At 40.1% G+C, this 27,051-nt stretch overlaps 1 protein-coding gene across 2 annotated transcripts; it reads right to left on the bottom strand.

Annotated features, from left to right (window-relative positions):
- Positions 1-1,263: 1,263 nt before the first annotated feature.
- yap1 (Yes1 associated transcriptional regulator) lies at positions 1,264-25,178 on the bottom strand. Of its 2 annotated transcripts, XR_005608182.1 has the most exons (9): positions 24,505-25,178; positions 23,128-23,363; positions 14,137-14,255; positions 13,129-13,242; positions 8,313-8,479; positions 6,103-6,230; positions 4,947-5,059; positions 3,769-4,144; positions 1,264-2,817 (listed from the first exon to the last, which is right to left on the bottom strand). XR_005608182.1 is itself a non-coding variant. In XM_039598282.1 (8 exons), exons 1-8 carry the CDS (start codon positions 24,703-24,705, stop codon positions 3,909-3,911), a joined length of 1,314 nt encoding a protein of 437 aa, XP_039454216.1. In that variant the 5' UTR covers positions 24,706-25,178; the 3' UTR covers positions 1,264-3,908. The 2 variants fall into 2 exon arrangements, 1 of the variants encoding a protein (XP_039454216.1); XM_039598282.1 differs by having other exon boundaries at positions 1,264-4,144.
- Positions 25,179-27,051: the final 1,873 nt, after the last annotated feature.

Below are 27,051 nucleotides of genomic sequence, written 5' to 3'. Positions count from 1 at the left end.
ACTGGTAACAATGCTAGTGTTTTCCCAAAATACCCCTGACAGCATATTGCCGCTCGAGGCGGGGCTAAACGTGGGCAGTCAGGGATCTCTCATGTTTTTGAGGTTGATGGTGTGCGTTGTAGTTACCTACTGTGACCACAAGAGGGAATCAACATATCTTTCTGTTCAAGTTAAGCTTTTCAATGTTCACTTCCAAGGCTTTTAATTTGAGGCTGAAAGTGAAAGGTTCAAAAACCTTTAGGTGGGCGTCGGTTTAACGCGCTGTGTAGTTTGCGTCCGATCCCCGGCCCTATGACGCATGTCTTTCCCTCTTCTTCCTCCGCTTTTCTGTCAGTCTTCACTGTTCCTATCGAAAATGAAGCCATAAGATAAAAAGGCCCCCCAGCTTCTGGTGAATGCTGAAATAAAATTGCTTGTGTCAGTTAAATTTATTATTTGTTGTTGAAAATGTTAACCTTTATTTTTTCTTTAATTTCAGTGGTAGTTTGAATCATTTTAATAATAGTAATAGGTTTATATAAAATGTAATAATTATTTTAAAGTGTGTATAACTCACTAGTTAGAGTAGTAATGCATTTCTCTATATATTTCAGAGTATCCACCTTCGAAGTATTGGTTTGAAACTGGCATCACTATGTATAACTGGATTCAGTAAAATGGGTATGAAGCTTCAAGTAAACTGCATAAAAATGTTAGTTGATAAAAAATGTAAATCAAATTCATTAATCGAAATACACAGTGCCTAGTCCGGTGCTAAACTGGTATGAACAATGACTTTTATTTTGACAGTTACCGGAAGTACCGCTTCCCAACAGTTCCACGGTTTGACCACTAGAGGGCTAACAGTGCCTTCCGGTATAGCCTAAACTCCAACTTACTTGTTGGAAAAGGTTTGTTTAGTACTTTAAGTTAAGTCACCCTCTACTGGTCACGGGGATGCCGCTATTTTAAGGTAAATCCGCGTTAATTCATACTTGTACCTGCTAATTAATACACGTTGAAGAATTACACTGCATCCTCAGAGCAGCTTCATGGTAGCAAACTACATTGGCAACTATAGTTTTCCTACAAACTAAACTAAAATGTTCTCAAGGATACAGAGTTTGCCCTACATTTGACATATTTCAGTGGAATCAGTAATCAATCAATAATTCTTTTGAAACCAAACATTTTAGAAAAATGTGTGTGAGGTATGTGGTGGGTGCTGTATAATACAATTAGAATCCATGCTTCAAACGATAAAAAACAAAATATGACACATGGAAATATTACCACAAAGTATATACTTTATTTTAGGCCAATTTCAAAGTATCATATGAAGAAAGATATACTGTAACAGAATTTATTGTTCTAAAACACATGCACATTTCTATCAAAAAAAACAAAAAAAAAAAAAAACAAAAAACAGAACAGATCATTACTGAATATAAATTCATTTCATGTGCATTTAGAAAACTCTAAATACAAAATCCTTTAACTTGTGATTAGTTCTACTGCTACAATGAGAGTCAACAGCTAATATGCTCTGACAATTACACACTAAGCATAAAATCAGGTCTGTGTGACAAAATGCATTGATGCATTAAAATGAAAACTAGCCGTGCAATACGAGCACTGTGGTGTACCACTCATTTTAGTTGCATTGTTCTCACCAACACTGTTCATCCATCTTAAAAATCCATCAACACGTGATTTAATATTCAGTAAAATCAAAACTAAAAAGAGGTTTCTCACGAATAAAAAAAACCCCCAAATGCTACCCATTTAGTATTGGTTGGCAACAGAATCAGTGTGACATCCTGCAAAGCCTAAACCAAGGGCACGCACAGCAGGCTGATTATTCAAAGGTTACTGCAGTAATGCAAATATGTAGTCATTGTGTAAACATCAAAAAAAATAACGTGATTATGTGAGAATTGTCAGTGTGTTGTCTCAACTGCGGCCGAGTATGTAAACATGTGAGTGCTTGTAGAAGAATCGCTCTTTTCTCTGCTCTGAAACCTCATCCTTAAAAATCTCAAGGTTAGTCACTCGAAACAACCATCCCAAACAGAAGGGGAGGGGGGAAAAAAAAAAAAAAAGAATCTCTCTCAGCTAGACGTGCCCATTAACACTTAAAACATGTTCTCATTATTAGCTTATACAGTTTGTTCAAACACAGGCTGATTTACAAATCATACCGTTTGTGGACTCTAAAGATAGAAGCAAAATACAAGTTTTTAGTGTCATTACAAAAACATCTTTGGAATCTGCATCAACAATTCCTGACTGAGATATCTGATTGTTTCTTTATTATGCCACCAAAAAAAAAAAAAAAAAAAAAAAAAAAAAAAAAAAAAACACACACAACAGGCAAAAGGAAAAACTCACCACCATCAGTCACACACTGATCCTCTACTCTACCCCTTGACATGACTCTTAAACCTGCTAAAACTTGTCCTGGCTGCAGTCTATAAACCTTTCATATAAAACACTCAACACAGCGTCGCATAGACGGGGGGGCGGGGGGTTCCAACATTGTAACTGTTGTATACTGTATGTGGTCATAAGGTTTCATTGATCAAAGAGCTATACTTTGTTCTGAGCCAAGAGACCTGTCTTTTTGGTTAATGTTCAGTAAAGACAGTGAAAAAAAAAAAAAAAAAGCTGCATGTGAATATCAAAAATACAATAACATTAAAGTGGATACAGTAAAGCAGAAATGAGAGAATCAGATAAATGGGTTTAAAAAGAGTCCAAACAGAATCAGACCACCAAGATTAAGTCCTGGCTGGTTTGATCTCATTGAAGTGACGTGCTGTGATATAACAGACGACCCTGTTTAAAAAAAAAAAAAAAAAATTCAATTATTCAATGTATGAAAGAAGGAAAAAAAAAGAAAGTAAAATGCCATTTGATCTAAACTATCATACATATATAGTTATCTAAAAATAGAACACTAAAAAAGATAAAACGACGAATGGATTGTGAATCAGGCTGGGATAAAATTGAGATAGCAAGAAGCTAGGCGTTTAAAACCACCCTCTCCTGTTTAAAAAAAAAAACAAAACCCCAAACATACAATTTTGATCATTGAACATTAGAGGGAAATATGCCTGCCGTTTATGGGAACGGCGGTGTGCTTGTTGCTGAATTATAGAAATGTGGGTATTTATTCGTGTCGCTCGCGTCTCAAAAAAAAAAAAAAAAAACAACTGAAGGCACTTGATCTATCAAAGGTTTAACTTAGACTTGCTGGCACAGCCAAGCAGCGGTGTAGTCAATCCCCAGGTTCGAACCCCTCCCACCCCCACCCCAAGCAACATGGGCCTCACGTTACCTTTACTCCAAATCAGTATTGTTCTTTATGCTCCAAATACATCATTTTTGGTTTTTCAGGCTTGTTGAAAAAAAACAAAACAAAAAAACAACAACAACAAAAAGAATAAAAACATGAGGCCAAATATAAAGCTACTAGCTAGATGCAAACGTCCCAAATACAGTTAAGTAGTGATGCGTCACACTATTTTGCAAGAAAGAGGCTCCAGAGACTCCAGGGGATAACTGATCGTGGCAGAAGAGTGGAAGCACCTGCCCAGTGGGTAAATATGCCCTAGATTCACTGACAGGCCTGTGAAAGATTTGGGGACCCTTGCATAATTGTCTGTTCATAGGCCAGCCTTGAAGACACAGACAAAATACAGAGATAACACAACCAGTGAAGAGAACAGAACAATACTGCCAGAAAAAAAAAAAAAAAAAAAAAAAAAAAAAAAAGGTTGGCCTTACATGCTGACACAGACACAGAAGTCCCGAGAGGCTTGCTGAAATGTCTGATAAAAGCATCTATGATTCCTTCACAGATTAGAGCAGGCAGAAGTTCAGAGTGTAGGTAGAGGAGCGAGGAAGGAGTGGCCAGCTCGGCTTTTCTATAACCATGTGAGGAAGCTCTCCTTGTCGAGCTTGGTAGCTGCCAGCACAGACTCCATGTCATTGAGGATGTCTGAGCTCAGCGCCTCCTGCAGGCTGGGCATCAGCTCCTCGCCTTCCACCGCCATGCTCTCCCCCTCCAGGGTGCCCAGATCTACGTCTGTTCCAGGAATGGTATCCAGGTAGTCAGGGAAACGACTGGGCTGTGTTGCCATGGAGGGTGCAAGTGGGTCCCCTGATGAAGAGGGAAAAAAACCAAAAAAAACAAAACAAAACAAAACATGTCGATATTGTTTGATGTTACTTGCTCCAGAACAGGTGTGAAAAAGTTTCTCAGGGCTACAGCAGTTCAGTACCAGTCACTTTTAACCTCAACTTCAGCTAGTTAAAAAAGAAGGTATGATTAGATGTAACTTAACCAAAATGAATTGGCATATCTTATGCTAATTATGTATTAAAATAGTTCACTTTAATTCATTTCAGTAAAGACTTGTGAACAAAAAGGCTTTCGGTTATGAAGGGAATGCAGAAATATGTACAATAATAATCAGCAGCCGTGAGCAAATCATTAAAGCCAAACCAACAGAGTCGAGAATTCAGGTCAGATGTTTGCATCTGTTTAGGATTTAATGTTTTGATGTGCACATACATCGAGCATTTAATCAGAACAGTATGACATGTGAAACAGATACAAATGTCATTATGTCCATCTCCTCATCTCTTAGGCCTTTGTATGATCCGTTTCCCTAATAGGGGGACATTCTGTTTTCAGGACAATAAAAATCTTTTTTGTTCTTATATTAAAAATGAAGCCTTTCAGATTAAAAGCTGCCATTTTTTTAAAGACTCATGTCTAAGTTTGCAGGAAGCAAATGGCAAGAAAGGAATCCGGCTAAATTGTTCACACTGAAGAACCTTTATCTGACTGGTTAATGAAAATGTTTAAGCACCCCTCGGCAGGAGATGGTTCCAGCCTGTTTATTTTGATTGAGCACTTCTATTCCACTTTGGTCAAAATATTAGTCCCTGTGGCTCACCTGTATCCATCTCATCCACACTGTTCAGGAAGTCATCTGGAGTGCGAGGGACACTGTAGCTGCTCATACTCAAGCCGCTGTCTGTGCTCTCATCCCTGGAGTGGTAGGTCCCGCTGGAAACGCAGAAATGATGAAATGTTGGTTAGAATCGCTGCTCTGTTACCAATGAACTCTAATGGCCTATACTTAACTCTACTTTAGAAGTGAACTGTTGAAATCAGCGGCCTTAACTCCCTTTACCTACCTACATGCACATTTGAATGGTTCAACCCTCTAGAAAGGCTACGTGATGACTAATCTGCAGTGACACCATTGAAAGTGAGCTCCACTTTTTTTTTTCTCCTCCAATCTATACTCTATTGCAGTACATAGGCAAAGAGCAGCAATGAAAGGGGCAACTGAGACAAAATGAGAGAGAGGACATTTGACAAGCCTATACTAATTAGCAGAAAAATATGTAGGCAGAGTATGGCAGAGGCACGATGAATGAGGCCATTGTGAGCGCAGAGGAGTGCAGGGAACAGGGGGAGGAGGGGAGATTAGGTTGGCCTGTCTACTGACTGGACCACATGTTCTCATGGCCTGCTTGCTATTCAGCTCTTTTCCTCACTTTGTGTGCTCACAGAAGAACTAGAGCTTGAACTACTAGAAATTATTTCCCAGCATACCGTGGGGCAGCATTCACACGATAAAAAGCTTCCTGTACCTTTGTTGTTCAAATCTGTATACCTTCAGACCAGCAGATTTTTACTTTATTTATTTTATTTATTTATTTACTTATTGGGGTGGGTGGGGGGGGGGCAATGTCTCACTCTTAAAATAAAAGAGTGGTCTTGTATTATTTCATAACTTGCGTCGCCATTTAAGCTCTGACTGACTTTACTGCAGCAGTTGTACACCAGAGGTCATCATTGAACTCCAGGCACAAATCTGCTGCTCTGAATGAGTCATTACCATGTGAACAGGGTTAAGGCCCAGAGTTTGGCCTTCTGTTTTTACTACCACAGCTCAAAAAGTTATGCACACAGATCCCTAAAACAGGATAAAGTCTGATAGGCTGAACCAAAAGTCAGCTGGTGCCAATCAGACTGTAGCGGTTGATTGTCTCCTTATTTTGTTCCACACTGAACACGCCTGGCTTATGTATGAACCGAACCTGTTGAGGAATGGATCAGAGCTGTTGGCCGTCATGGTCCGGGCATCTTGAGCCATAGGGGAGGACACAGGGTTTGTGCTGCCATCTTGATCCATACTGGTAGGCAGCTGGTTCCTTAGAGCAAGCTCCTGCGGATAATAAGACGCAAAAAGTCATGAGCAACACAGTCAACACCTCCCCTAACATCCAAAGCTAATTATACACAGCTAGAGCTTCATGGAGGCGTTTTTTTACAGCCTCGCTGGTCTGCTGTCAGACATGTTGGTCTCCATTTCTCTCCTTGCACGGTGTCATATTACATGAGGGGCCGGCCACAGTTGTAGACAATTGTTTTCTACACATGAGGAATCAGATAAGGTTGAGGATATGAAGTCATGTTTTTCTTTTTCACCCCCTTCCTTCTAAGGGGATGTGAACAGAGCTGACCATAGTCACCATTTTCAGCTCTCATTAAACTTCTACAAAGACACTATTAGAAATGCACTGATGATACTTTTTTTCTACTTAGTATTTGGTATCAGCAAGTAAAATAAATCAAGTATAAGTAGTCAGTAATAAGATTAAGTTTCAAACAATGACCGATAGCCTTGGCTCAGTGACACTGTAGCATGTAGTGCAGTATAGGTTGCTGATATCTGCCATCTGTGCATTCCTTGAAACAAAAGTGAAGCAGCTTATGCTTTCAATAAGTACATAAAGTAAATTTACCTCTTCAAACACACAGCTGTTGCAGTGAAGTCTGGAACAGTTTCAGCTAAACCAAAAGCTGCAGTTGTGTGATAAATGACCTGCTGACACTATCAAAACCACGTAAAGCTAAAGCTAGCTAAACCGGCTGTCTGAGCAGCACACGCTAGAATTCACATGGCAAGGCATGTCTGATGGCTCACCTGCATTTGAAGTTGCAGCAATCTACATTGTTTTGTGGCATTTCTACAGTTTTTCACATTTATGTTGCCATACATAAGTGAAGGACTAACTATAAGCTAGTCATAGTCAATGCAACATCAATAATTAATTTTATTTCCTGTACTATTAATTACCTTACAAAGGGGTTTTAAGTAGGCCACTCACCTATTCTTCATTACATAACTGCTTAGTGCATACATTACCATTTGTGTCAAGTTTTGCTCCAAAATTGAACTCCCTATACATGCCTAACGTTACACAATGTACTCCTGACACACACTACAGGATTTGTAAATAAATTATAGCCACCATAATCCAAACAAAGCAGAGTTACAGGGGTTTCGGGTTTATTGGAATCTAGTGGCTAGACAGAACCCCTCTTTATATCTTTGCCTGGTCTGCAGTGCCTTTCCACATTTTATTTTCCATTTTAACCAGTGGCCGTGGATGTCTGAGGTTTGGATAATCCAGTTGCTCAGGTTTCCTTACATAACTGATGAATTTCTATCCGTCATTTTAATTGTGTTTGTCTACACAAGACACTAGGTGAAATCAGGCAGCTTCACTGAAATAACCCGGTCCCACTTTTGCTCACGAGCACTTGTCATGCACGTAACAAAAACATAAATTGTAAATAAAGTCATAATTCTGATTTTAAGGCTTTTAAAATAGTTAATAGTTGAAAGTATCTGAAAGAAAGCGTTTGTGCTCATCATGCTCTCATAATCTCCTTCTTTAAAAGCCAACAGTAACCAGGCTACATAAGCATGCAGAGCATATTCTCTTAAAAAGGACAGTTCAAATAATTTTCCCTTTATAATCCAATGCATGCACACAGGTCACGTCCTACAGTGAACTTTAAACAACCCATCTGAACCCATGTCATGGTAAACAAAGTCACCAGCACTCTCATTCATAATCATAAAGCGCCAAATCTGGTACTATGACACAGCCTTGAGTAAACTACTGCTCCACCCTGCGTGGGTGGCACCACTGTGACACATCAACCTTAGGAAGTGATAATTATTAAGGACGATGACTCACAAGACTTCACTGCAGGGTGGTGTAACAATAAAGACTGATCAAAGAGGCTTAGGATCCACCACTATCCCTGCCAAGATTTTAAAGCTGTACATTTTAAAGTGTAAACATTTTGCTGCTGCACTCATTCAGCAAATGAACAGTTTGAGGTTCAGTGTCCTGGTGGAAACATACTGAAGAGTATTTGTTCTTCCATGAGGCCCTGGCACTTCCAAAAGGCCTTAAAAATATTTTGAACTGCTTTAACTCTGATTCCTGACCTGTGGTCTCTGCCGAAGCAGCTCCTGTTGCTTCAGTCTCAGTCTTTCCTTCTCGATCTGCTGAAGTCTCATCTGGTTGTTGCTTCCCATAACTCCACTGATGCTGGGAGGCAGCTGCCCAGGCTGTTTCACTGGAGCACTCTGGGAAATTCTCTGCTGGTTCAGAGCTACAAAACCAAAATAAAGGTTGTTTAGATATCAGTCGAAAGCACATAATGCAAAGACACCAAATGTTATAACAGCAAGGATAAACTTTGCAAAAAATGGTGTCTAACTGCTTTGTTGTAAAGGAAATACTGAGGACAATCATTATACTTTCAAAATATTTTTTAGGCAAAGCGGGGGGATATTCAGACCTGACAGCAAAACTTACGTGCTGTGCTTATGAGACACCTTTATCCTTTGGACTTTACTATATTGAGATACATGCAAATTTAACAATGTCAGCTCTCAGAAACTGGGAAAATAAAACTAACATACAGGATTTCTATTTAGCAGACTAGATAGACTAGAATCTTCCCATCTCTCTTCAGAAACTTCCTGCTACCTCACCTCTTTAATGCATCACTGCATTTAAATACTACATAACAAGACCAACCACTTGTGCATTTGTCGACATAGTGAAATTGCAAAAGAGGATCCAGTGCAGCAGGTTGTGTAGGACAAGGGAAGTCCCAGCACAAGTTGTCCACCTAGTATCTAAAACAATCACTATTCCTGTAAGACCTGATCTCCTCCCACTCGCTGACTAAGACGAGCTTTGTTAGTTTTGTACATTGCATCAGTCGTGACTTATCCTTTCATTGTGCGTTTTGTTTCCTTCTAAACAAATCGCAGCTTATCCCTCGAGACTGACTGCCTCCTTACCCTGGCTTGATGTGTCCACTTAAGCTGATTTAACGCATGCAATTTGATTGCTCTGTGCCCATTAATATAGTACAGGCCTACGTAAGGTAATGCAAACACAGTACCACTTCTAAATTTATGTTTAAGGCTCTTTTACACAACAAATGTTGCTGCATTAAGCATTTGTAAGCCAACTACATGTTTACAATATCAGAACGAATGTGTTTGTACTGAAAACACAGCTGTTCCCAAATGAAATCTTTGTTATTCTTCAGTGTAGCGGGGGTGGGTCTAATAAACATAAGTGTAAAGCACAATGTGATGCTGCAATCTATGCATGCAAAGTAGGTCACACATTTGCAGTGGAGTAAATGTGAATGTGTTGCACCAACAATAAAGGAGCCAACGAGGTGTGCTGTTTGCTTATGTGCTTGAAGCGCCAATCAAAACAAAGCTTTAATGGGGCGGGGGCGCAATATTCATGCGGGTCTGGCCCTCTCTGTTCTGTCCTGCCCGCCCCGGCACCTTTCTCATCACCATTCAATCACTGTCTGTTTACACTATTGCAGGGGCTGAATGAACCATAGCTGAGGGCTCTCCCTGGGAAGCTTTGGAGGCCCCACCTTGCCTTGCCTTCCACCGTCCCCTCCCCTTTCTGACCGCAATGTCTCCCCAGCAGCCCCACCCCAAGCACACACACACACACAGACTCATGTAGGCAGCTTCCCTCCCACACATGTCAAGAGAATCCGTGGGAGACTGTTACTTCTCCCTGCTTCTTATCTTTGGCAGATATTGAAGCCTTTTGTGGCTGAAGCGCTCCGCCATCGGGGCACCATTAACTGTTCTCATGATGGAGTCTCTACGCATGGGCCATGTCAGCAGCTGTAGATCTGTTAAGGCCTTAGCTTTGAAGACGAGTTGCGTAAAAGTGATGGGACACATATGGAGAGATCCACTGATACACAAAGCCAAAAGATAAAGGAGAAGTTCTAATGTCAAAACCTGGGTCTTTATTTTGACCCCAGTTTCTATTTATGACAGTAACCTTTTATTCGTGTGAACACTGCCAAAGGGAAGTCAGCTTCCAATCACCTCCTCCTCCAGCCAATTTGCAGAACAAGGTGAAAAGATCCTGCAGAACGATCGTGTAGTTTCGCCTAATTTTACAAAAAAAAAAAAAAACTACAAAAATCAGAAGATTTACTAACCTTGTGAGTTCTTTGCCAAGTAAATTATGCACAACAAAACCATGTGATTAGTTAAAATCAACGGTTTCCTTCAGGGGAGCAAAGTTCCCGCTGCAAAGTGAAGTCAAGGACTCTTTTTGCAGACCAAACAGCAACAATAACCAATGTTACTGGAGGAACTATGCACAAGCAATGCAGATATCAAAGAAGGGAATTACATCTGTGGGTGAGATAGTTGCCAAGGATAGGTTCATTTCAGGGCCAGACTGATATTTTAAAAGGAGGCCACTCAAGGCAAAGAAGACGGTGTGTGAGAGTGTGTGTGTACTTTTGGAGAGGTGGTTTGAGTAAGCAGCACATAGAAGTAGTGATTGTCGGTGAGCCAGTCAGATAAGAGACAAGTTAATGCTGTCTGCCTTTTGTCTTCTTCACGCACTCCTGCAACACAACGAGCCAGCAACACAACCCTTTATCAGTCAATCGCACTGGCAGGCATATTACACCACAAGATCACCTGGGGCAGGTAAAGATGAGGGTGTGCCAGCTGTGGGAAGCTCTCTATATGACCAGGCCTCAGCCCCTTTTAAGACTTAGTAAATATTTGCCTGCTTTCGATTTAACAAGTTTAAGAAAAGAAAAAAAAAAAAAAAAAAAAAAGGCATCTTGGGAAGGTGTTGTATTTCTAGCGTCAAGATAAGTAAAGAGGCAAAACAGACTGGATGTGATGCAAACAAAGTTTTATCATCTTGTACTCAGTAAACTAAAACCAGCCTGTGCCGACTTGGCTGTGAGAGGCATGAAAAAACATAAGTCAGGCGAAAATCAAGAGTGTAGGCTAACAGGTTATAATACAGCTGTATCTGACACTTCTAATAGAAATCTATTAATGCTTACACTTCCATTTAATGGTCACCAATTAAAAAAAAAAAAGAAAAGATAGGAAGGAATATTTTTTAACATGGCAAAACTCAAACATAAGCTATCCAAAGTACTCTGGGATGCTGTTTGAGAATTAAGAAGCTGCTCCTGACTTTTTCCACATGACATTTCTTAATTGTGTTTGTATCACAAATGCCAAACTATCCTATGACGGCGGCATTTTCAAAAAGGTTCCAGCTTTTCTGGTCTAGTACTCTGACAGTACTCAAACAGTATTACACCAAGTCTTCAAATGAAAACATTGAAGTCCCAGGGGAATTTTTTGGTCTTTCTGCTGTCATTTCCTGTATGTGCCCACAGCAACACATACAGGAAATGATATCCACATTAGCCAGTCCCCTTTTGAACTCCCACGTCACCGTGGACTCGCAGCTTGCTCACCACCTTTTTGGATCTTAAACAGGATGCATGTTTATCCCATCGTCATTTTCTCTCTATTCCTCAGTTTTTCTTTCCTCCCCTTTCGCCTTGCCCCCCTCCACCACTCCCATACCCTCCCCTCTTTAGAGTTCTTTGACTGAAAAGGTCTGGAACAGATTAAGAGTTGGAACACAGAATAAAGAGGCCTGGCAAAGATTCAAGTCTGTCTGGAGCTACAGCAGAATGGGGCTGTGCCTGCACTGGGCCTCACACAGGGGGAAGGCAGCCGGCAACAACCCTCAGTTAAAGGCACTCTGCTGCTTTTCTTCTCAAAGCTCAAATTAGCCTCCATTATCAAAGCAGTTGGCTTATGATTGAAGACCTACATAGCAGCAGTATAAGGGTTTCTGAAGCGCAGGAGCTTACTTAAATAGTACAAAAGTACAAATGCATACCAAAAAAAATGATAACAAACAAAACTACTTGAAATTTAAAAAAAACCAGTTCAAAGTTCATAACATTTACAATTTTTCGTAAACCTAAGAAGGTACAAACTGCAGCAAATGAGAAATACAAGAGGTATAAATGTGACGTTTTAACAATTATTATTAAAAAAAATTTATACCATGTGGAACAAAATCATGTTTATGGCACATAATGAGTTAAGAGCCTGTCTCTTTCACTCTTTCTCCCCCTCTCTCGCTTTCAGGGGCCCAGCAGCCTTGTGTGTTCAAGACTTATAAATCTTCAAAGAGCTTTGCCGATTAAAGCCTCCATCTCTCCCCAGCTGCCCCACTCCCCTTACAACTCTGTTTTGAACTTTCCTGTCTGCTTTCAGAACAGGGACACACAATTGCTTACATAAAAATTGCCCTTTAAGTGGCCATGCTCGGTAAAAAACTAACACTAAATTTAAGCGGGCCGCACGCTGATTCACACATGTTGCCTTTGTGAACCAGGGTAAAGTTCCCTGGGGAACACTTCAGTGATGAAAAGCATGTCACCTGAAGAATAAATGAGTCAGAGTGACATAAGCCCTCATCTCTGGAAGTCTTTCTGGCACACGGGAGGATTAGTTTATTCCCATGGCCACAGAGTAGTCCGAACACATGTACCTGGCTCTGTCACTAATTCACCAACCCCAACCACCACACACTCGGAGCTAACTTTAGTTTGGCCCGAGGGATTAATGGCAAACTCAGCTGTTGTGCCATAACTAAAACGACTGACAAAAGTTTAGGTGTGAATTTCGAGGGTGGGGGTTTTCACAAAATCTGCCTTCAACCACCAATGCTATGTCTAGATAGCCCAAAGCACTCTGGTGTGGTTACATTAACTTTGAACCAAAAGTGAAGAAGGAACACCTCCCCAAAGCGTGAACATTTTTTAATTATATTTTCAGGTGTCTAACAATGACTTTCCTATATTTAATCAATACAACACGCTTTAACACTAACAATCACAGTCCAAGGCAAACTCACCATAACGTGGCTCAAGTCGTGGGTCCAGCCAGGATGTGGTCTTGTTCTTGTGATTGATGTAGTAAATTTCTCCCTCTGCTGTAATAGCCTGCTCCCAGCCATCAGGGAGGGGTCCTAAAGGGACGACGCCAAAAAAAAACCAAAACAACAAAGTCTAAGAGATCCTACAGGTTCAATCTGTGCTTTAATTGACCGGCATAATTTTTTTAAACTTCTTACAGTCAGCTGACAAAGAGACCAAAACAAAGCAAAAACTTCCCATATAGAAAGCAAAAGGAATAAATAGGCAGAAGAATTAGAGACGGTCATAATCTTTCATCTCAGAATTAATGATTGCCATCAGCCACTGAAATCAAACAATCCTGTCTGTCAACAGTTGACAGATGCATAACAATGGGTTACCGGATCGGTAATCTCTAATCTCTACCCAGTTTCTGATCTGGCCTTTGTCCAAAACTGGCCTTTCTGACATGTAGCACCAAATTGAGATGGTTCACTTCAGATGCATTCTAATACTGGAAACTCTGTTTGTTTAGATGAGGGGTGGCGGTCGGGTAGAGCGTGCGAGAGGAAGGACGCGAGGCTCACTCGCTTGCTGCGATTTCAGTGGACCGATTCCCTGCTATATTCTCACATGGCTTTAAAGGGCATCACACAGTGTGTGCATGTGCAAAAATAGCTATTGAGTCACAGTTCCCAAACATGTCAAACAGGACGCGTAACGTTCTGCCTCAGTCTTCCCTCACCTAGGGCAAATTCCAACTGTATGGACAGACCTGAGGTACACCAAGTAGTAACAGGTAAGAACCAGACTGTACCTGACTTGTGCGGTATAATTTTTTCTTTTGTTTTGCTTTACATATGTGAACACACAAAAAAAATGCACTATGAACATTGTGCAAAGGAAGAACTGAAATAATTGCCATTCACTGCTGAAAATTACACAATGCATTTCATGCACTGCAGCTGATATAAAAACAAAATTTGACAAAATCAACAGATACACACCACTGGCTGGATTCATGATAGGTTGCGGCTGGACTGGCACAGAACTGGGAGGGGGAGGCTGGTTCATCTGGAGCATGGCCTTGCGTGGATCCTGCCAAGTGGTGGTCTGATCAATGTGGCTGTAAGGAGATAGGAGAGCCAATAAAAATAAGTCACAGAAATGACCATCTATGATTTACTAGAACTAATAAGCAGTAAGGTCAAACCAGGGATATGTCAATACAACACATAAATGATGACTCAGACCCATTTCATCAACCTCATGGACAAAAACACTGAATCTACCCCCCCCCCGTTCTGTAAATGATGACTGTTACTGGAAGCGAAACTCAATGTTGGCTTTGTGTGTTCCAGCTTGAATTCATTCTAGATTTACACTACTCATTCATTCATGATTTGAACACTTTTTTGTAACGGAACTGAATTTATGTATATTGAATAACAATGAAAAAAAGAAAAAACATTATATTATATTTGAAATAAGACAAAACAAAAACAGCACATTGCAAAAAATGAAAATAAGTCAAGTCAGGCTGAAAGCTTCTCGAAAATGTGTAGCGGCCTGTGATTGGTTTTAAAACACCCATTGTAACATCAAACAATGTTGCTCCATCTATTTTCTGGCTCATCTTTGCTGGAACAGGATTGAGGCTTGGGGGAGGAGGCATTGTGTTTCATTCTGTGAAGGCATTGATAATTAGTGCTTTGTTGGTACTTGTTGCTTGATTAAGATGGAAAGCTAATACAGGAAGCCCTCCTCTCCCGAGCAGGACCCTCTCTATTGAGGGAGGGTCAGTCCCAGGGCTCAATGCAGGGGGTCCTTTTTCCTGGAAGCGGCTCGGACACTACAGAGTGTCAGGGGCTTTAACAATCTGGCGCCACATTTACAAAGCTTTCACCTGCTTGACAAAGGCACAGACTGAGCTACGACCTAAAACCCCACTACTCACTTGTTTTCTCTTCTTTTTTTTTTTTTTTTAACTATCCCCTTTTTTTGAAAAAGAAACAAAAACTAATCTCATACAAAAAGCCATGAAATTCAAGTGTTTTTGTTTCATACATCACCACAAATCTTGCATTTGTAATGTAACTTGACTGAGTTATTTCAACACACATGGCAAAAATAGTTTGTTTGTCATGCACCTAAATGTTACCCACAGCTATCCATTATACCCCAGGTTCTAATGGTGTCCTTCCACCCACTGCGTTTCTTTACAACTCACTGTTAATTTGATCCCTAAACGCCATTAGCACAGATTTTGGAACAGCTGGGTGAAATGAGAGATTCAGAGAGTTTCTCTTGGCCTCTGCGGTAATCCCAGCCTGCCTGTCTGCTCTCGATCCCAGGCCAGAGAGCGAGAGGACCTGACTCAGCACTCCTCCCCCGATACAATGCAACCCATTTTGAAGCCCCCTCTTGTTTATGCTTTATTGATCAAAGGAGCTGCCAAATCCCCTACCGAACCCTCCCCCAGCCCTCACACGCACACACATATACACACACACACCCACACAAGCACCGCAAACCAAGCAAAATAGTTGGAACTGCTCAGACTGGGGTGGGGGGCTTGAGAAAGAAAGGTCAGGGAAAGGAGGGGCATATAACTGGAGAAAAGAAAAAAAAAAAAACAAGTGAAAGTTAAAAAAAAAAAAAAAATCTACAGAAGCAAATCCCCTGAATTCCATTGGCTGTGTGAGTTGCTGTGGTTCTGTTACAGTCCGAGTGCCCGCCCTGCCCCATTTCCTGCCTTTTTCCCCACTCTGGAAACTATGACATTTGTTATGGAGGGGTGGGGGGGGGGAAACAGGGGAACAGGGGAGGAGGCAGGGAGATGGGCACTAGGGTAAAAGGGAAGGGAGGGTTTATTGTAAATGAGAGGCCTGCACATCCTTGCATGTCAATGGCAAAAAAAACTGCTAAAAGTGGGGGGAAAAAAGAAAACAATGATAGGAACATAAAACTTTAAAACCTTAAAATCCAGATTCTTGAAGTTATGCACAGATGAAAGGTATATTGAATTTTCTATCAAAGACTAGTTAGAACTACCAACTTCCGTTGATCCAATCAACCACAACAACTGTAAACAAAGCCTCGGTTCAAAATACAGGCAATAATGATCTAAAAGCCTGTGATGAAATCTACTTTCAGTTCAATAGCGCTGAACAATATTGAAAAGAAACTGAGAAAACTGGTAAATGAGTTACCAAGAGTCAGTAATTCATCACCAGGTTTTAAAACTAAAAGATAATCGATTCACTGAACCTGCCACGAACCATATATGGTCAGCTGCACGGCTTCCTGTAGGTGAAACATAAAACAAAACAATGTCATGGCAACTGTTGGGACGGCTGGAGGCCACCAGTTGCTGTTAGGAATTGCTGATGATCTGCAACCCCACAGTCACAACTGCTCGGTGTTGTCTTTACATGTTTCTGACACCACAACGAGCACAGCAAGGCAGCCTTTGTACCCTGCCCCCTACTGCATACCCTGGGATGGGCAGCGGACTCACACAAAGATATTTTTGGGGTCGGTCCTAATCCATACAAGTGCAAAAAAAAGTTTATAATTTTTTAAGTAAGCTGTGAAACTGTGCTCTCAAAACTCTCAATCAAGCAGCGACCCCAAACATTAAGAGGATGCTTAAAATAAATGGCGTCTTTTGAGTCTTTACACACAAACTGTTGCTGTGTGATTACACACTGAGCACATGAATGGACAGAATTAAGTAAGTCTATATGCCACAAAAAAAATGTACCTATTTAGACACGTTTCAATCCATAAACAATGAACTAGCAGCTATATTCTATTTCTGTCACATGGTTTACATAAACAACAACATCGTCCTCCCCCAAATTAAGTCCTTTAAGGGGGATTTTTTTTTTTGTTAACACAAACATCTTTTGGCGTTCCAACCCCAAATCCTAGTTTAGATGACGGGACAACGTGGTGAAAAAAAAAAAAGGCCTCATGTTCGTCTGGGAATCATCACAGACAAACTATAACACATCATTTCTTCTGCAAATGACCAGGTACTGCAGCCAACAAGAGCACTGTCTTTCAAATGCAATCCATTACTTTCCATCTTTTGCTCAAGTTGTCATGTTTGACCGTGTCCTGCTGAGGCATGAAGGCAAAACTGTACTTTGCTGAAATGATATGGGATGACTTATAAGTTTCCTGCTCAGGACTAACTGGAGTAAAAATACAATGCAAAGTGCTTATCGTTAAGGACTGACTGAAAAGTCTGAGATTTAAGAGATTCAGGTTTCCGGAGTATACTGTAAAGGGTTCACAATCCCTTACGAGATCCAAGTGCAAAAGTCTGAATTCCCCCACTTGATTTTTCAAAAGCTGCAGTGAATTACTGTAGTATTATAAACTAGTATGACAAACACACAGCCTGCCTGTTTATGCTCATGAAAACTATGGCAGTTTGCATCTGGCTTTGTAGAGAATTTACTACTCAAAAAAATAAAGTCTCCAAATAACCTCTGCTACCTTCAAAACACCAGATCAAAGCTCGATTTCAGTCCAGGCTGACTGTTTATTCCACTGAAATTGCATGTCTTTAAAGCCAGATGTCAAGTGCTGCATTTCGCTGGTGTAATACAGGGGAGTGAAGCTATGAGAAGTGCAGCAGTGATGAAGCACTCCCACAGCTGAGTTGTCAAATGTTAAAAATGGGATCGTCAGACCACAGGAGCTCCACCCTGGGAGTATGTGCTTGGAAGTTGGTTGAAGCCAATGACTTAAGAGTGCACTGGGGGAGGCCAGATGTAATCAGGCCTCTAAGTTGAGGGTGACCACCTCCACTCTGGTTGACTGGAGATGCCTGGCTGCCTCTCTATCAGCAGGACATCATCAAGAGAGATTATTGGGGCAACCTTTGTGACCCCATTGTGGCTTTAAGTTTCCCTTTGAAGGGTGGTTTGTATTAATGAGGAAACTACTTCATGAAGTACCAGGACTGAATGTTCCTCGGTTTTTCTGCTGTTTATTTTTTAAGAGTAATTTCAAGATTGAAAGTAATTTTAGGGATTGTCGTGATTAAAGATTAATCGGTGGGGTTTAAGCAAAACTTGCCTGGCAAAGTACTCCGCGTAAGCACTTCTCTTCATCATTTACCAGGCAACATTGCAATCTAATTAATAGGTGCATATTTTTAGTCAAATAATATATAAATATTAAAATAAGGTTATCCGAGTATTTTGAGATATCTAAATCACACCTGAGAGGTCCACCTCTCAGAGACTACTTCTCTGTGGAGATGCCCTTAGTGACAGTGGAGGCATTGATGTCTGAAACAGAGGTGTTACATCAAACCTTTGGTAAACATTAGTCTGACTTTCTCACAGTCCGGTTTGTGTACTGAGCTGACAGGCCAAAGTTGAACAGGAAGGTTCTTGTCTGTGTGTGGTCAATAAACCAAAAGTTTGTCAAACACAAAGTTGCTCCAAATGAGGGCTTTGCACAAGCTTACAGCCCAGTCTTCCCAGCACCATTTGTGACTGACCAAGTGGTCTTAGTTTACAACGTCTTAGAATAAAATCCAATTTGCATATTTATCACTTTAACACTATGGAGATTTGAAGTCACAAAACAATTACATATACCATTTATTTCATTTACTATAAGATCAGTGTTAGCCAAACTATAAAGGTAAAAATTGTTAGTGAATTTAAAAATTAATTGATATTGTTTTTATTTAATTTATTACATCACTACAGTATTAATGACTAGATGAAAAACTGTCAAGTAGTTAGAGTCTGACTATGGTTTAAAAGACAACGTAACACTGCAATGGCAGCTTTATTTGCTCAATTGATGGCAATGTTTGGAGAGCCTAAAGCTTGAGTAGGCCATTTTTGCTTTAGACGCAGTAAATATTACCATGTTATCTGCTGGAATTGATTTATCAATATAATCTTATAGTTTAAAATCAGCATAACAGAGTTATTATAATGTACTACAGCAAGAGCATAAGGCCCAAGTAAACATCTTTCCTGTGCAAACAGGCAATCTCTGACTTGTATTTAGTGCAACAGATGTTCAGGAAATAACAGACAGAGTATAGTAAAAGCTGACTATTAGCCGATTTAGGATTACCCAGGACTCTGCAGCAGTGTAAAACTCAGAAAATAATTTGTTTTTTTAAAAACATAACACTAAAGAAAGGATTTATCAAAGTTCTTCACAGTGGATAATCATCTCCTAGCATATCTAATCATCAATCATCTTTAGCCAATGCAGAGTTAAACCTTAAGAGAGACACATAGTCTGTTCTTTTCGTGTGAAACCAAGCTCATCAAAACATTTAAAAAACCCAGTCGAGAAAAGACAAAAGTGTCCATCAGCACGTAGATCTACCTGCCCCTAAGGGCAGATAATAGCCTCCCCCCCTCCAGAGCTTTACACTGCTTTGAGCTGACTTCCCACGAACTGAAAGCTCTTTCAAAGCTGCATTTAATAAGCGCCCGGAAACAGTGATTACCCCTCCTAGTTCACCGGTGTGTCTAAATTAGAAACCTTCATTAGTTTATGACCCACCCCTGGAGACCATCCCTGCCCCCGTCCCACCAACAACCAAGGTGACCCAACCTCTGTGCCCCGGCTGTCATAAATCAAAGGCCGCAGCAAACTGCTGTGAGAAAGACGAAAGGTCAACAGACTTTGTTGACGTTCTCCCAGTATTTGTTTTTATGTAACAGCCAAAACAACAAAAAAAGACGGCATCCTATTTGACTCTGATTACCATTAGGGCTGCGACTATTGATCATCACCAACAGTTATAAAAATGTCTCATTTTTAAAAATTTGGTTTAAAAAGTGCATCACTTTTATCAAATGATATTTATATCGCTTCTACACCATTTGCTACTCTAAAGGAGAAAAAAAGTGCTAAATCTGTCACTTATCATCACTTATGATCAGTGGTTAGTATTTACACCAAAATTAAACTAAATTAAAAAAAAAAAAAATCAGAACTTCAGGTGTGAAGAAGAAGGTTAAAGTCTTAACAAAGCCACCACTCTCTCACCCCCATCTTTAAACTTCATGTCAGCCATTTGTCTATTTCGGGAAGGCTCACATGAGTCTCAACAGGCCCGTCGTCTGAATAAAGATCACTGTTTCGCTGCTGGGACAAAGGGGGAGGGCACAGTTTCTTTTGGCCCCTCTTCTAGTGATCTCCACATGGCTGCCATTTAACTTCATTGACACAGAGAGGCACCATCACAGAGTCACAGCTCCATTCATACCAAAACAGAGCATGACTTCTGAAGGAGTGAGGCATCGAAATCTGGAGACTCACTGACTCAGAGGCCAGTTATTGTTACGCATAATCCTGCAGTGCACTAATAAACAAATAGTACCTTGAAAAAAAAACAAAAAAAAAAACCCTGGGTTCATTTATCTCTAAGGACAACAGCAAGCAATCAGAGTGAAATGTGAACCCCCAACTCTCTGCTTTGCTAGCTGGTGACCAACTCCCCACCCCCACACGCTCACACACACGCAAACTCTTGCTCTGCTTCACTCTCTCTGCAACACATCTTGGTCAGACAGCCCCTGTTTATAAATAGGGGAGTGTCTTTTCCAGCAGCTCTGGCAAGCCTGCTTTTATTCCAGATCAAATATCTGCTCTTTGATCTGTATGGAAGATGTCTCCTCGCGTTTTCCGTACTCAAACACAAACACAGTGTACTATACTCACTCTGGTTGTATAACATGCCAGTTGGAAAAACAGTTAAGTCTCTGCAAAGAAATGTGTTTCACATCCCGTTAACATCAAACTTTATGCGAGTTGAAAGGAAGAGGCCGTCAGGTATATGCTATATAAACAGGTATATATGAATAATTTGCTAGTTTAGCATTTAAAAAAAAAAAAACTATTACTGACCAGTGAGATCTAATGTACATAGAAAGACTCTCAGTTAACACACCTGACTTGTGAACTTACGGCTTTTATACTGCCAATTTTATACACGTTATATTTTATTCTGCCTTTATCAGTATTTTAGGACTGCGGTAAAATACTCTAAAGAACCGCAAAGATCTCGAGTCTTTGAGAGTACTGTTTTGATTCTCCTATTCCCTGTCCATTATTTTTTTGGCCTCCACAAAATGGGCCAGATGTTCTCCAGATGTGCAACCTTAAAACATGTGGTAATGAAACCTCTCTTTTTTTTTGGATCCAAGTAAGTTTGAAGCTATCATGTTTGTCCAGACTCCGCGTCAGAGTGTAACATTTCCTAGAACTGACAACATTTTGCCTTTGAGAGAGTAAAGAATGAGGACTTCGAGTGTCAAGCCTTTTTTTAAACAAGAGCTGCTGAAGAGTTCATAAACTTTAGAACCCTTCACAATGAGCAGATTACATTAACATAAATTGTTGACAAGCACGTCACTTTTATGAATAATTCAACCCGTCTTTGCCCAGAGCTACAGACAGTGAAGAGATAAAAAGGGTAACGAATGCACAAAAAAGTATTAAAGAACAAAACCCCTCAAAACTTGAAAAGTAACCGATACATCCTGTGACAAGCCTAAAGGGCCTCTACAGTACCTGCAAACAAGAAATCTACATTACTATGGCTCATTAATGCGAAGAAGATCTACTGAGTAGCAGAGGAGCTTTGCAGAACTCTGTCCTTTTCTGTCTGGGGTAGCTACAGTGGTCCATTGTCTCTACTGAAACCTGAGACCAAGAAAAGGAGCACTAGATACAGCAGTCATCGCTCAAAAGACTTCTCTTGTTTGCTGAGGCCACCAAATTTAATAACCTACAATTTAACTATTGCAATTGTCTCTTTCTGGACACAGTGGCAACTATTGTGTAACAGATTTGAAAATCACTGTCAGCATAATGTATGCTGAACAGAGATGTAGTATCGAGAGCTGGGCCCTGTACTACGAAGCGAGTTCAGCATACCCAGGGTATCCTTCGTTATCCAGATTCACTCACCCTAACACTGGCGTTCGGGGTAAGCGGTTACACAAAGCTGGTTATTAACTCACTAAGTTAACCCAGGATTCCCCAATCGAGGTACGAGTGAGTTCACATGAAAGAGGTGGTGCTGGTAATGTCTGACCAATCACACTGATTAGTGTACTAGAAGCTGATTTTACAAAGGAAGAGTAAACTTTAAAATTAGAAAAATATGAAGAGGTTACATAAATGATGTAAGTATTTGTATCCACTTTGGTTAGAAAGCTATTATTAAAGTGTAGCCACTTGTGTGAGTTAATCGATAAAAATATCCCCTTAAGACATTGGAGAATCTGATGAGCTGTTATCAAGTATTCCAATCATTTTCAAATTTGCATAAAACAGTTACAGCTGCAATCTGTGTCTTAAGTATTTAAGAGTAAGTTAAAATACAACAACAGAATTCAAATATAGGCTTAGTCTATGTACAAATTTGAAATTAGGTTAGAAAGTGCAGTATAGGTGTCCTGTTTTAGGATCATATATTACTGACTAACACTTATCAAAGAATAGATTGTTGCTGACAACATGGGAATGAATTTATATTTATCACTGATGCTCAACAGGTTAACACAAAGACTTCAGACACTACTGAAAAACCATCTACTCTACCCACAGTGGGATTTTTCAGGAAGGGTGATGCCAGTTTCCAACAAACTGCCTGGTCAGTAGGCGGTGATTTCATACCTGCTGATCTCTAATCAGGAACCTAACCTGTTCCGGAGCAGGTTAGGGTTAAGGGTTAAACTTCAGAGGTAATCCAGAAGTTACCCAGATAAGATTAAATCCTGCTTTGTAGTACAGAGGTCTCTATAGAGACCTGTCACAAGACCAATTCTTTGGTAACTTTCATTGTGACAAACTAAAAACTTTGAACCTGTGATTGTGATGGTATTAAAATGTAATGTAATGAATATCACTGACTTTTCAAAACATTTCAGGTTGCAAGCATTTTGAGACTTTTACAAACTGTATGATGCACTTCATGGCAGCATACATACTTGAGGAAGTATCTCTGGCCAGAGGCAGTCTTGGCCATCTCCCACCCATCTGGTAGGGGCATGTCATCAGGAATCTCATAAGAAGACTGACGAAGATGTTGAGGAGAGGCCCCTGTTGAGCCCATGCCAGACAGTGAGCCACCAGAAACAGCTCCTAACTGCAAGGAAGCAGGGGATGAGTGTGCACGGACATGGTGAGGGATGAGCACTCCGCCACTCCCAGCATCGGTGCTGGCCTGTGTTGGGGTTGAGAGACAACATGAGCTGAGTCAGTTTTCTGTGGGGAGTTTGAGTGAAAATCCTTACTTAAAAACATCAATTATCATGTAATAATTAAAAAAGGCAATACGAAAATGTAAACACAAACTAAACATTTATGAAAGAATAAAAAAAACATGTTGCTTTGTTCGTTTCAAATACAAGTGCAATAATGGATTAAGAAACGAAAAACAGAACAGGCTTAATTTAATGACCTTGTGTAGTAGTCTAAATAATTTCTACCCATTTAATATTTGAGTCACTCCTTATAATTCGTAATCACTTTAAAGTGTATATAAATTCTATTCATGTGCATGTGAAGGCATGTTTTTGACTTATTCGGGTGTGGGAGGTATCCAGGGCCCGCCACCAACACGCATGCGCACTGAGTACAAAAAATCCTCAGAGTTATGGGGAGCGACCGGTAACTTGGAAGTGCTGGAAATGGAAGAAGGGATCGGGGAGGGGCTGTGGGTGAATATAGGATAATTTAACCATCATATGATTTCCTGTCAGCAAATCAAGTTGTTTACATAAAAAAGTCGGATTAGAAATTTAAGATGATGCGAACATGACGGTTATCCGTCTGCAAATAGCTATACATGAATTATTAACCAAACCATCCCTTATTGTTTTTACATGGTCACTTATCTATTCACAATTTATTTTAAGCTAAGCAATATTCATCAGTTTTCTTGGTTACTTACGGCCAAAGACTGTAAGAGAATGTTTCCGCCGTTTTATAAAGCCCTCACGGCCTTTACTGTTTTAATGTTTTGTTTTGTTTTTTTGCTGTGCAATGTGTTAAATAGAAATTTGAGGGGGGGAAAAAAAAACAACCCATCAATGGAAATGCACACTCATTTAAGCATGTCAATACGAGTCCGCCTGAATAAAGTTATTATATCTTAAAGACTTTAAAAACAAAAGTGTGTTCAAAGATGACTGACCAATAAAACAATAACGCTGAAGGCTAAAAATGGCACTGAAGAAGGATGAAGTAACTATTAACTAAGTGCCAGTCACGTAGCTCCTGAAGGCCGAAGCTCGACAAGATGGGCCCTACTTTTTAGTCGTGATTTCTGAGTACGGGCACAGTAAAAACCAGGGCGGGCTTACTTGTCTGGAATGAGACTTTGGTTCTGGTGGTTTGAAGAAGGAGTCTGGCAGTTTCCTCATCCTCATGGGCACAGAGTGGGGCACGGTATTGACTTTCGGGTTCATCACGGCGTTAAAAAGCGCCTCTAGGTCAGTCTCAGAGTCGCCCCGTACATGGACGATTTGGTGTCCGGCAGGAGGGTTGTGCTGGCTCGGATCCATTGTCCCAAAACAGTCTTCGAACTTTATGTCCCAAAAAAGTTAGGCTTCGGAAGTTAAAAAATAAACGTGAGCCAATCCCAAACTTTTTTTTTCCACGCCGGGAGAAATCTGAAAATCTCGACGACACTCAGTAAAAGTTATTCGGAGTCATTCTAAACTTTACAAGTCGAGCACTTGATATTCTTCCAAAGTGTGTTAGCTGTCGAAATCTGCAATGAAAGACAGCCTTTTCCTGTTGTTTCCTGCTGGCATACTTGTTAACGTAACAAAGCGCATAAACTCCACATTGGAATTTATGCTCTCGTCCCCCCAAAAAACGCAGATGCAGCCACAAAAGACGAAAAAACACCACAAACGGTTGAGTGAAAGAGTCCAACTTTTTCTGAGTGTCGGGCCAAGTCCAAGCTGTTGTTGATATTCTTTTAAGCAAGGCTCATAGTGAGCAGTACAAATCTCCGCAGCTCACTTTCTAGAAAAAAAAAAAAAAAAGTTTAGCCCCAGTCGGATCTAAACTTTGGAGAGGACATCAAACTTTATGACGCCAGTGACGTAATGACCAATAAAGGGCGGGACTTACGGCTCCGATTGGGACAAGAGCGTTTAAAGGTAGACTGTGAAAAAGCCAAGCCCTTTATTAGCGGGCACCTTCCCCAATTTAAATAACGTGTGAAATTAAAAGTAAAATATTATGTACCAAAAGATACGTTTTTGATCAAACATGTCACAACTTTTAACGTTAACATCTACTTATTTTGACAGCAAATGGAACTGTAATATCCTTTACAGTTTATGTAATCTTCGACTGGACAATCAGGGCAACACCTTATAAATTATGGCCCATTTGCTAGCCCAAATCTGAATGCAGCGTAGAAAAAGAAACTACTATATAGGAAGTTTCATTAAACTAACTTGCAGATGCACTGAAAATGAATGAACACAGCAATGTAACCAAATTAAACTCAAATTTGATGCTATAAAGTGACATTTTCTTGTACAACTTTGTACATGTTTTTTTTTTCAAAGTTACCAAAGTTTTCTAGTGTAAAAACAAGAAATTAAAGGACAAATAAGAAAACGAAAATCAAATTCATATTGAACTTAAAGCTCATAATAACTTACAATAAATTGCATTTGCAAACGGAAAATCTGACTAAAGCAACACTGGCAGATCACATTTTTCTTTGCAGGATTTATTTATAGCATTATGACACAATATAGATAAACACTTTTCCAAGAATCTGAGCAAAGATAACAAAAAAAAACTATCATCACTATGTGTAATAGTACAGTTTTGTCTTTCTCTCACTCTCTTTTTTTTTGTTACAGTGCTCATGAAAAGTAGACCCATGCAGTTCCCACAATTGTTATGCTAATGCGGCCCCTCTCCCATTGAGAAATCATTTTGTCAAGATCCACCCTCTTTGGATATAGAGGCTCTGTTTCAGCTTTTCCCATACATCCACTGAATGCATCATTATGAAGATCTATTAAATATCCACAGACACTGTAAACCTCCTTAACAGACTGATAGTCACACACAAGCCACATGCTTTTGGACAGATAATACTTTTTAACAAAGCTGTACCTTCAAAATCTTAGAAACATTTAACATCGCTGTAATCCACCATACTAGTGTACTGATAGGAATTCATGTTTGTCCTGCTAAACTTTGATGTGTCTAATAAATGATTAGTAAAATACTGACAGTGAGAAAACTTTTAATATATGTGAAATACTTGATTATTGTTTTAAAAGTCGCTCTAATTTGATGAATGAAGGAAACAGTCTTTGCACACATGCTGCCAGTCAAAAAATGGCAATTGTTTCAATGAAAGTGGCCATTTTCACATCATTGTAACGCAGTCAGACACATTAAAGAGATGGACTGCAGTGTCCCGGCAGCGCCAAGAGGACCACCCACCACGCCGAGTTTGGTCACTTTTTGTCAGCCTTCCATCCTCCTCACTGCTCTCGATTGGATATTACTAGAAACGATTATATGGCCGCTATAAACCAGAATCAACCTGTGATCTAAAGTGTAGCTGCATGAGTCCACTTTGTGTAAAGCGCTTTGCTCTTCTGTTTGGCTATTACAGATATGTTGACACACTGTTGCTATAGTCAAGTGAGTAGAAGGCTCGCACGCCCCCTGCAGTGTACAATCGGTATTTATCCCAAACTATTGCAGCGTCTATCCCTTCCTTTCTGACTTCCTTTAAACATGAACTAACCACGTACAATACAGTCAATAATAAATGAAAATGATATACTGCATGTCAACTTTAACGTTTTTTATTGTCTACAATCTTTCAGTTTTATGCATAAATCTTAGCTATCACTCATTTT

This window comes from Oreochromis aureus, linkage group 14 (genome assembly GCF_013358895.1).
Source record: "Oreochromis aureus strain Israel breed Guangdong linkage group 14, ZZ_aureus, whole genome shotgun sequence".
In the NCBI taxonomy this organism is placed as follows: domain Eukaryota; kingdom Metazoa; phylum Chordata; class Actinopteri; order Cichliformes; family Cichlidae; genus Oreochromis; species Oreochromis aureus.
This window is presented reverse-complemented; position numbering and strand designations above follow the sequence as displayed.